Here is a 12,253-nt window from a genome sequence, read left to right as displayed (position 1 = left end):
GTTCATTTTTTTCAGATCTCATTTTAATTGGACCTCAATGAACTGATATAGATTCTGTATCCACATATTCTTACTCGTTGTTTTTAATTCCTTCATCTTTTCAGAATTGTACCTGCTAAATATAAGAAGGGGAACTGGTGAGTACAGAGGGAAGCAGTGTCTCCTACTCTGACACATGACATCATGATGTACAATAGCTGAGGGCATGTATGCCATAAAGATCTGAAAAAAAATAACTTGGCTCAGGAGTGCAGTAGAAGAAAGCCCCCCACTGTTTTAGTCAGTGTAGATGACTCCTCACTGATCAACTAATACATTGATTACATATGAGTAGTTTAGGGTGCATCCTACTTTGTGGGTTTTTCCTCAGCAGCATTCTTCAAGGGGATGGTAACAGGTAAATTTGTGAGGCAGCTGTCCAGCCATCTTTGTATACTATTGCAATTCATTGTAAGATGGACATTCTAAAGCCATGGATGGTCTTCCCAAGGCAGTTCTTCGGGGTATGCTGGAAGGGACGTCTTCCTGATTGCAGACTTATGGCTTACAGCTTCACCTAGAAGTAAGGAATGTGAGGCAGGAATGAGGAAGAATGCAGTATAGCTGTAGTTGGGTATGACACACATTGTATCAGTAGATAGGTGACCCCATTTCTATTTCTTCAGTAGTTCCCTCCCTCTGTCATGAAAAATTGGTTGAGAGCACCTGCAAGTGTCTAGGTTGGTTGGTTGTATTACACAGTTTTGAGGTTATGTTGTTAAGTGGTGTATCATTGTGACATGCTGAATTAATCTGTGTGGAATAGGGAACTGTTAAAGGAAGTGACTGCATTGAGTAAATTGGCTTTAATGGATAGTGTAGCAGATACGGGATACATATCACAAACATAAATGCAGAAACATAGAAGCCAAATCTACAGAGCTATAAACAGTGAAACCTAAGACTGACAACCACAGTCATTCATTTAGAAATTACCTGCTTAATAAAGTTCAGGATCATGTGGAAACCAAAGCCTTTCTAGACACTCAGTGAAAGGCTGAGAAGCTAATCTTGGATAGGGCACCATTCCGTCACAGGAAATGCACAGAGACACACACTGTACATATACTTGCAAAGCCTGCAAGAAGTTTGGAGGAGTGTCATTTCATTTGTAGCAAAAACCCACATGGGCTTAGGGATGATATGCAGATCATGCCTCTCAACTGCTTTGCATTTAGTAGTGCAACTATTACTTCCTAAAAGTGTGTCTGTGAGACAGCTTTGATTCTTCTCTGTCATTGGCTGTCATGAAGAGCCAATGAGAGAAACATTTGGAGCTTGTTGTGGTCAGAATGGACCAGAAGTAAAGAAGTACTTCAGCACTTCGCAGTCTTTGGAAAAAGAAATTGTGTCATTCAGTATAGAACATCCCCAATATTTGGCTCATATTTTCACCTGTCCTTCATAAAACTTAATTTTTTTGGTAAATCACTAATATTGACAGCCAGTCAGTAATACAGCAATAAAGAGGTTCATACTTAATATTTGGAAATGCATTTTGATGCAGTATCTGTTGTTCTATTAATTATTTTAAGTGAATTAGAGTAATAATTAAAAATTGCTCTCTTTTCAGTCCTCTGTAAACCCATTATTTTGGGGTTTGTCAAGAATTCTTCAGCAAAGAAATTGAGTGGCTTTTTTTCTGTTTGTCATAATGTGTATGATTTTCTGGCAAATTGTTTTGAATTGCAGTCATTAAATAATGACAGACAAGTGTCAGATTTGATAACTTTCAAAAAATGTTTGCTTATGCAGAGCTTGTTTTTCTAGAACTATCTAAGTATCTAAGAGCAATATTTAAAATGTGATTCTCTCTTTAGGTCTTTGTAATTCTTGAGCTAAGAAGCTGACAGGTTGGGGGTGTTGCAATAGTATGCACTGTGTGAGTCTGATAGCAGTGAGCTAGATTACATTTTTAGGTCATTATTTAGTATTTGTGCATTCAAGTAATCTCAAGCAGACATCTAAGATCCATGCTGTCATACAAGTGGCTGTAATTGGCCATGTGTATGTGCGAATGTGTTTGTGTGCTGAGGGCATAACTCTCAACTGTTCTCAGTCTTACTTTGCTTATATTTTTGGTCTCATCCACATATAATATTTGCTTTTGTAGCACAATTGTTGTTTGCAGTTAATAAATAATGACGGATGTGGGTTTCAAACTTCTTAGATTTCAACAAAAATGTTTGCTAATGCCTAATATGTTATACTAGCAACTTTATATGTATATAAGAGCAATATTTAAAACATGTCCCTGATTTTGGGTTTTTAGAAATCAAAAAGTCTAAAAAAACTTTACTAGAAGTAGTGAAGATAGTAACAGAGATAAAATAATTGGAATTTGGATCTTTAGAAAAGGGTAGGAGCAAATTACATAGGAAAAAATGGGAATTGTGGGATCAATACAAGCAGAGGAGGAACAAGGTTTAAAAGAAGGAAGGATTTGAATGAACTGTGTAACGTTTGACTGACAGTGACTGGATATAAGTGATGTATGTTTGCAGCTACGGTTGTCTGAGCATGGTGTGTAATGTATAATGTTTGCAACTGAAATTGTGTCAGTATGGTTTATTTTCATGTATATAAATGCAGAATTGCCTATGTCATAAGTGATAATTTAATAAAGATGTTTCTTCTTTTAAAAAAAAATTACATGGGGTAGAGTTGCAGTCGGTTTCACTGTATGGTTCCTCAGGCAGCAAGTTGAAATATATTTATGGGCTGTTATTTATCTATTTATTCATTCATTTGATCATAGGTAGGCAGCTAGCAGGAAGGATGTAGGGCTGTAAGAAATGCAATATATTTTACACAAAAATGGAAGAGCTTATAGGCAATATTTTTTCAGGTGGCTAAATATGCAGTGTTGCTCTAACTGGTTCTGTGTAGCATGTGGAATTAAGATAAGAAAAGTATTTTTTTCCCTTGGAGATGGAAGGACTCGCATCAAAAATGGCCCAATTGGTCAAGAAAATTTACGCTATGTGGCTTTATCAGTGCTTGGACATCAAGTTCAGTTCTAGGCTGAGGTGCCTTCTGTGTTTTTACTTATCCACAGAATAGTTGTGTGTTTAGTGAAAGTTTCACAACCATGCTGTTAACAGATAAAAATATATGCAGAGTTTATACTAATTCTGCTACCAAACTATATTTAAGACTGAAACGTATAACAAGCCAAGGAACCAAGCCAGTGTATTTTTTTATACAGTGCAGTAAGGATTAATTTTTCTGGTATAGCTGTCTACATTTGCATTTGTTAGCACCACAAGGGTTCTAATTTTATACATTGTACATGGTAAAAATATAAATCTACACATTTGTACCCTTACCCACATGCATGCAAATTCATGCAAATGCAAATTTTGAGCGTTCTGATTGTGGACTGTCTGCTATGGTATTGAAAGCTTAGAGGTTGAGATGTATGACGCAGACTCCAAGCAGAAGGTTCCCCAGATGAAAACCATGGTATAAAGAACCAAGCTCCGTGAGGCAGCAATTCTGACTTTCCCACTGTGGACTCCAAATAGAAGGTACCCAGGCTGAGACTCAAACTGAAGAAGCAAACACTCAGTGCTAGCCTACTGTACAACCCTAACCAGAATCAACAAACATAATACTGAAACATACATCTAAACAAATAACACTGGAAGCATTTTCTTTGGAGTGTAGACTGTATTCCAAAGTTAAATATAGTAAAATATACCAATACCAACTCCATGGTTTACACAACAGCAGACAAAGGGCATATGTACTGTGATTATACTAAGATACAAAATCTAATATTCATACCTTCTGTACCACATTAAACATTGTGAAGAAATGAAAGCATCACCAAACCCCAAACAGCATGCCAGCCAGAGTTGGTAGTAGAATTTTGGTCTCTGCTGAAATTGTACTTCGGTGAAAGTGTTATCAATAGTAATAAATGTTCGTACAGAGCTATGCAATAATGTCATTGCCTTGAAGGCCTTGTTGGGGGTACAGTAGCAGACACAGCTTAGTAAAACACCACTGGAGAGGATTGAGGATATGTGGTGCTCTGAGTTTTGACAGACATACCTTCTGCACCAAATTAAACAGTGAAAGTACCACTGACCGAGTACCATCCAGCATTGCACTACATTTTTATTCCTGTAAATACATACAAAGTTTCTTTTTCTCCTTGCTTACTGTCATCTTACAGTGTTTTTCTTTCTCATTCCCTCTATGTCTTTACCATTTGTTATATCTTACTTTTCCCTCTAAACACCTTGTGTTACCCCTTACAATTTCTGGGATTAAACCGACTGCTTTTTTTTCTTGTAGATACTCATCTGATTCCACCTTTCCTCTTTTAACATGTATACCCCAACACTATATAGTATCTGTTTTGTGGTGGGGAAATTATTATTACCTCTGTGCCCCACTCTTGATGATGGTACATTTTTTTTGCTGCTATGTTTAATATAACCCATGCTGAGCCTGAGTTGGTCATGTTGTGATCTATGCTCTACTTCAGCAACCAAAATTTAAGTAAATTAATAGTCTGTATATCTATAAAAACATTTGTCTCTTAATATTGGGGAAGTGTCCCTCCTTGCAGTGTGGATGATTGGTAACTTGAAGTAAATGCTGTGCACAAAGATAGAGCAGGCTTCTGAGAATGATTTCCAGCCTTTGTTGAAACATTTTGGGGGCAGTGCACTTTGGTCTTGACACTTGACAGAAGAAAGGAGTTTGAGGGACATGAATGGTGTCAGAAACCCACTGTTATGCTGAGTGCACCACAGAACTTGACTTTTTGTCCCTTAATTGTATTTTCTTGTTTTACAAGTCATTTTTAGAAAGATAACAGAATGAGTCTTCTGTGTACTTCATTAAAGACTGGACCATGTAGCTGTAGGTGCTAGAAAAGCAGTCAATGACAGGTAGTGAAATTCAGGGATTCTGAAATGGGGAATGATGATAGGAATGTCTTGTTTCATTTAATGTTGGAATGTCTTGTTTCATTTAATGTTGATCAGTTTATCATTCATCAAATGATATGTTTTCAAACTCAATGTATTCTTTTGCAGTTCATGGTGTCAGGGATCTGTTTTGGATGCCAATCGAACAGTATCGGAAGGATGGGCGCATTATCAGGGGGATACAGCGTGGCGCTGCTTCCTTTGGAACTTCAACTGCCTCAGCAGCATTGGAGCTCAGCAACCGACTTGTACAGGCTATACAAGTAGATATCACTACAGTATTATTTCTTTATATGTTTTTCTACGTGTCATTGTTTCAGTGAAAGGGGTACTGGATAAGTAATTATACATACATTTAAGAAATCTGCTTGCACACATTACATTTCAATGTGCGTTCATTTCACCAGATGCTTTTCTTGGTCATTTCCTGTGGTCATTATGAATTACAGTTCGTTCATTGCCATTGATGTAATGTGAACCCTGATGGTTTAGCGTCTGTCAATTTTATGTTGTGTTGCCAAATGAAAACTATTGCAAGCTTTGGTTGACAAATTCTTACTCATGTATATACTGTAAAGAATATTTTTCTCCTAGTTTCTGACAAAGAATTTGATTATGAGGAGGAAAAAACATTTAAGAATAGAAAGTGAGGTGAGTTCAGCTCATGTAAAACATGATGCAGGATTGAAAGTAGATGTCAAGATGTCCTGGAACAGCAGGATGGCTGACAGAGCTGATTATCAATGCCCACTTAAACACTAATGGTCTGGCCATGGACAAAATGTATAACATGAGTGTTAGGTAGGGGGATTAATGAAGCTGGTCTAACAGATTTGCTCTTTTTGAGATGATAGTTGCCTTCAGCAAGTCATAGAAAATATCCACTGTAATATGTCTGTCTATCATTAAAGAAAAAGCACAATTAGGATGGTAGAACCATTAGAGACTGAAGATTCATTTGGAGAGTTCAAGACTCTTACTGGAGTTTACAGATCTGTGTAGGAAGATGTTTTGTTTTCTTGGTAAGTATGTTATTTTGATTTATTTGAAGTGCCTAAATAAAGTTATTTAATCATGCCTGAAGTAGCTGAAGAAGTTTTAAAAGCAACTGAGGAGACAGCACTATGCCACACACAAGCATTGAGGTAACTTGCTCTGGAACAGAAAAAAGAATGTTCTAGGTTTAGAGACCAGATGTCAGGGGAAAGTTGAAATGAAATTACTCAAAAGTGGTCTATTAAAAGTTGGTATGCAACATATGTTACTAACGGCATGCGTCCTCTAGTTTGCTTAACAGTCAGTAAGGCAGGGATTATGATTTATTTCACTGGTGACTACTTTAGGAAACAATATTTATATTAAAACTATTTTCATTGTTATTTTGGCAATATGGGAATTATGATTTACATGGGTGATTTTACATAATTTAAATGTGCACTTGTTAATTGATCCTCAGGTTATTCTTATCCAACAGATACTAATAATTTCCGAACATCTCTTCAAAAAGGGGAGAGCTTTCACCAGTGCATTCCTCTTAGGTTCATAGGCTCATAAGCGAATAGTAGGCTACCTGCCCTGAAGGGCCATTTTAAGCTTAGCGAGTAACCCAAGTTCAGAACCAAACCATGTGTCCTGTGTTTATAAGATGGGAGACCTTTAGCAGTTTCTCCTTTATCATAACCTAAAAACTTCTATGGTGAATTAATTCAAGGTGAACTTAAGGAGAAATATGTCCCAGAAAATCCTTTTTGTTTTTTGTTTTGGCTTTCGTGAACCAGCAGAGCTTTATTGTCCCTCCATTTTTTATTGTCTGACAAAAATTATAATCCAGTGTTATCTTATGTGTCTGACTCAGTGAATGGTTTGTCAGATCTGACTGCATCCGACCTTGTTGTCTGTTTTTCCAGGTTTTGGATCTGGGACTCAGGTCCTCCCCCACCTATAATGCCTTTCTCTTCCCTGTAATACCTAGATTTCATTTGCCTCCAGAAGAGGCCAGACATGATCTGTGAGGTCTAAGAGCACAGTAACAGTTAAGTTGTTCGATTTCAAATATATTGTCCTTTCTTATTAGAATTTAAGGATTATGTCGTTAGTACATTACTTTTCCTAACTTGTTCTTGGCTAAACCTCTTTCATGGGAAGTTTCTTCCCACCTTATCCCCTACTTATAAATATATATATATAGTTATATCTGTAGTTGTAAATGTATATGTATACACACACACACACCCATATATACATATCTATATCTATATATCTATATATATATATATATATATATATATATATATATATATATATATATATATATATATATATATATATATATATCTATACACACACACACATGTATATATCTGTATATATGTATATATCTGTATATATATATATCTGTATATATATATATATATATATATATATATATATATATATATATATATGGATCTGCTTTACTTGGCCAAACAGCCATTACACTAACACCCACATTACCGAGACGAACACCGACAATGCAGTATACTGACGCTTAACATGCCCAACATCCAATTTACTGACATTACCAATTCCCAAATCACCGACAAAAAGGATACACATGCAAACAATCCAAAAAGTCCCTTTGAAGCGTCCAGTACTGATGCAACATCTAACGTGAATGTACGGAATCATCACACTGTGCAAAGGTAAAGTAGTTGTAGCAACCAAAGGTATACTTGATGTATAACACTAATGACACATAACACCACCTCCAACAATGTCTGTGAAATAGAAACGACGCCTACACCAATACCATAGCATGCAAGTCCCCCATTTCCACGATACCCATTGACACCACATTCCCAATTATTCCTTATAATATGAGACATATTTCATGACTGCCATTTACATGTAATCACTACAGAAGGGTTACACACAGCAACATGTTAGCGTCAAGAGAAGGTGTGCATCTATGCTGCATGGTAATAGTACACTACAGCAGCAAAGAATATCAGGCATGATTCTTGATAGAACACTCCTTGAATGACTTACAAGTGCAGACTCGGTGTTTTCAACATCTGTTCATATTTTCAACAGTTTAGCAATTGTCTTCACAAACTCCAGTGCAGTATATGCCTTCTTGTTACTCAGCACAATTTGGAATTGTGCATGCCTCTGCATTAACTTCCTCTTCTTTGGTGAAGGGAGAAATCCAGTGGCCATCCTAACACGGCGCTCATCTACCCTATCCTGTTCTAGCCAGAGTATGCGTTAGCAGAGATAGGTCAGTTGCCCTACACCCTAACAAACATTTCAGTCTCCTATGCCACGCTTCCAATGAATTCTGCATGCATGGCAAAAACAGTTCATTCAAGTCTGCTACATTCCAAAATGATATCGGAAACAAAGGTGGAAAGCGGACTGAAGCAGATGTTCTTGTATTGAATTTTCTTAGTCTGCCGTGCACATACCAGTCATCAAAATATTTTAGTAGCTCACATCCTTCGGTAGGGAATGTCTCCTTCAGTTGCTGAAATGTTTCAAAAACTTGACTCTTTTAAAAATGACAGTGCAACTAAGCACTTTACAGATAACTGAAAGCCCATATCAGAGTTGTACAAAGATGCCAATGCTTGTATCATTCGCCAAATATTCTGTCCGAAATGGAACAGACATCCCTTAGAAAGTGCACCTACAACATTCAATCTGATACTCTTCAAAGCTGCAACATCGAAGTCACACAAAATGTAGTGTACTTCAGTTTGAAACCCATGTGTAGTCAGCAAATAAAATACACGATGCCATAAGAAATTGTACGATTTCAGTGACCTTTTACTTGTGAGTGCAAATAGTAATGGCACAGCCTTACTGTATGACCCATATTTAACCAGACTGTGAACACTATATAATTGACGGCACGTTACACCTTTTTGGAAGAAGGTGCCGTCCATCACCAAAATTGTTGTCCTACTCATGTCATAGAGGTTGCTAACAGCTGTAAAGACTAATACAGTATTCTCTGTGGATGTATCAGCCATGTCTTTGTATACAAATGTCCCTGATTTCAAAGGAAAATCATTCACATCAATATTTAGTAATAGTACAGTGGTAGAGCATTCCACAATATTAGCACATCTTCGAACCCTGCCTATCTGCTGTTAAAGGGCTTTTCTAGTAGGGATACTGTGCACTGTGTCTAATGACGTTGACGCCATAGCATCAACAACCAAACAGGTGGTATCCCTACTATACTCTTTCAGAACCTTGATATTAATGACTTGTAGCATACTGTTCCACTTCAGCAGGATCACTGGAGGGGTTCCTATCAGAAGAGCGAACGCTTAAATTAGCGAACACTCTTATAGCAAACATTAAAACGCGAAACCTGAAAATGTTGAAGGCACAGAACATCAATTTTTTTCCCAGGGAAAAAAATCGATGGGCCATTCTCCAGACTTTGCTGTTTTCTCCACTGTGGTGCAATCTCGGAGTTGGTATATTTAAGTTGGGGGGGTGTGGGCGGCATAGCCCTCCACTTTATTTTGCATGTACATTATTGTTTTTTTGGATCAGCAAATTTTTTCCCTGGGAAAAAATTCGCTGATCTGTTCCTTTGACATTTTAGGGTTTTGCGTTTTTAAGTTCGGTAGAAGAGCATTCACTATTTTTAGCGTTCGATCTTCTGATATTGACGCCACCGGAGTGCTGATGTGGAACTGACTTTACTAACTGCTCACCTTCTGTAACTAAATGAGTCATGGCTCTACCTTTACACTTCAGTGATTTATTTGTCCTTGCATCTCCAATATGTTTTACCTCTGCTCCGTTCCAGCTAGTACAGATATCCCTCTAGAATGAGCATTTCCTTTTTTCTCTGAGACATGACACTGTTATAAATATTTCCGATGATTCCTAGACTGAGATCCACCATATTGTCCGTGATACCATGTACGTCTTCTTAAAGGCAAAGAGGCCTATTTATACAAACGTGCAGTGCTCTAGTTAGTGAGCTGCAGTATTTAAACGGAGAAGTCGGTAATATGAATGTTGGGCATGTAAACTGTCGGTATACTTCATTATGGGTATTGGTGTAATGGTCATTCGACCAAGTAAAGTAGATCCATATGTACATGTGTGTGTGTGTGTATATGTATATATATATATATATATATATATATATATATATATATATATATATATATATATATATGGGTCTAAGACAGTCTACCGAAAGACTGTTTCACCGAAAGTGAAACAGGCTGTCATACTTTCGTGAAAGCACTTTTTATCGAAAAAAGTGCTTTCGCGAAACTTTCGTAAAAGTACAGGGAATCGGGGAGAAGTGGTAGTGGGTGAGATCAGACTACAGTGGGGATAAGGGAATATTCCCTTTTCCCCACTGTAGTGTGATCTCGGAGTGAGAATATAAAAGTAGGGGGGGTGGGGGGGTCCTTTGCCTCCCTGCGTAAACATGGTGTGTGTGTGTGTCTTTATTTTTTGTTTTTGTGTGTGTGTTTTAACTTCCGTTTACTGAAACTTTACTGAACAGTTTCGGTAAACGCTGTTCAGTAGGGTTGGATTCGGACAGTTGGTGTTTTGATCAACTGTCCTAGAGCTATATATATGTATATATATATATATATATATATATATATATATATATATATATATATATATATATATATATGTATATATATACACACAGATATGTAGATATATAGATATGTATATATATTATTTTCTCTCCTTAATCTGCATATTGTATTTTCTTTAGTTTTGCTTCCACATTACTGTTTATAGTTCTTAGAGTGAGGTTTAGGACTTTGTACTTGTTTGGTGTTATGTGTGAAGAAACTTGTCTTTAAGGATTTGTTTTTGTTACAATATGTCTGAAAAAACCTCTGGCTCCAAAACAATGCTGAGCCTGTTGACACAAGATTCCCCCACAAGACCTACATGACCTTTGTGTTTACTGTTTGGAGGATGATCATCTCAGTGTCCAGTGCGAGTCCAGTGCCTCTTTCAGGGCCAGGGCTTTAGTGGACTGTAGAAATGTTAGTTTTAAAGGAGTTGACCCCTCTTGCTTCAAGTTCAGCTTTTCCTTCCTCCAAGAAATTGGACAGAGCCAAGAGTTCAAAAGAGAAGGAGAGAGGGAGAAGAGTAAGGAAAAAGAGAAGGAGAAGGACTAGCAAAAGGACAGACCCAAGAAGAGATCTCTGGATCTGACTCTCCACTTGGCACTGTCACCCAAAAATCCCAAAATGAGGGATCCAACACCATGTCAGGAATAACAACAGATACAGTCTCTTTCTCCTGCTTGCCACTTCTCCCCAGAGGCAACGACTCCTAGACATACCCATCCTTTTATGATAGACATCAATCTTCTAGTCCACGTTCATTAGCATCTTCCCTCAAGTCCTTTCAGCTGCTTTTCTGAAGCTGACATCAATAGAATGATGAGATTTCTTTAAACTCAGATTCAGATGGGGGGTCTTCCTGGCACCCCCTCCTCTGGGGTCTTCAGATCTTTCAGAGTAACTTCCTCATTTAGTTTCTGCTTCCCGGTGTGACCCCTGGTCCAGGGTTCCTTGGTGCTGAATGACACCCGTGAGTGTCTTGGTAGAGCTGAGAGTGACTTCCACTTCAACTCTGGCTCTGTCAGATCATGACAGGTCTTGGTGCTGAGGGGTTGGGGCCACAGTTCAAGAACTGAGTTAAACACTGAGGTTTTCAAAGCCATCTGTTTTCCTCAGAGCCTCAGCCTTAAACAGCTCATCTCAGATGTCAGCTTGGAGCCAGGTTGAGTCGGAATTGAAGAAGCTTCTTTCTTAGTTCTCCATTTTCTGGGAGACCATCTTCATTTCCTATTTCAACTTCAACATTTGAAGTGTTTGAAAGAGTCCTCTAAAGATCTAGAGAGGAGATTCCTTACACTTGCTGAGCTCCATCCCTGCTCCCTCTGGATTCTGCTGCTTAATCCAAACAATTCTGTCTGTCAGGGACAGCTAACCTCATTTGGCCTCAGTGATCCTCACTTGTCAAGTCCCCATTCAGATTTTTTGGCTTCCTAGGAGCACTCCACCCCCGAAGAAAGTCACAGGAAGTGTACATACAAAAAGTAGCATATCGACTCCTCCAGGAGTCTCTCACAGGAGATACATTGAAGAACTGAAGGGGAACTCTAAGTCCTGCCTGGAAGACATCTCTGTCAGATAGATTCTGAAATTGATGAAGTGGGGAGTGGGGTGGGCATCAAAAGCCCCATCCAGTAGGAGTCCGTATTCCTTGAGGAG

At 38.0% G+C, this 12,253-nt stretch overlaps 1 protein-coding gene across 1 annotated transcript in view; it reads left to right on the top strand.

Moving 5' to 3' along the window:
- Window positions 1-12,253, top strand: part of ATG2A (autophagy related 2A) — a 2,853,001-nt gene that overhangs the window by 2,743,586 nt on the left and 97,162 nt on the right. The window contains exon 40 of the mRNA XM_044075772.1: window positions 5,094-5,248. Within this exon, the coding sequence (XP_043931707.1) occupies window positions 5,094-5,248 (155 nt within the window). The remainder of the gene's footprint in view (window positions 1-5,093; window positions 5,249-12,253) is intronic.

This window comes from Protopterus annectens, chromosome 6.part1, assembly GCF_019279795.1.
Source record: "Protopterus annectens isolate FY-2018-M chromosome 6.part1, PAN1.0, whole genome shotgun sequence".
NCBI classification, from domain to species: Eukaryota; Metazoa; Chordata; order Ceratodontiformes; family Protopteridae; genus Protopterus; species Protopterus annectens.
Note: the sequence above shows the minus strand (reverse complement) of the source record. Positions and strands in the feature narration are given on the sequence as shown.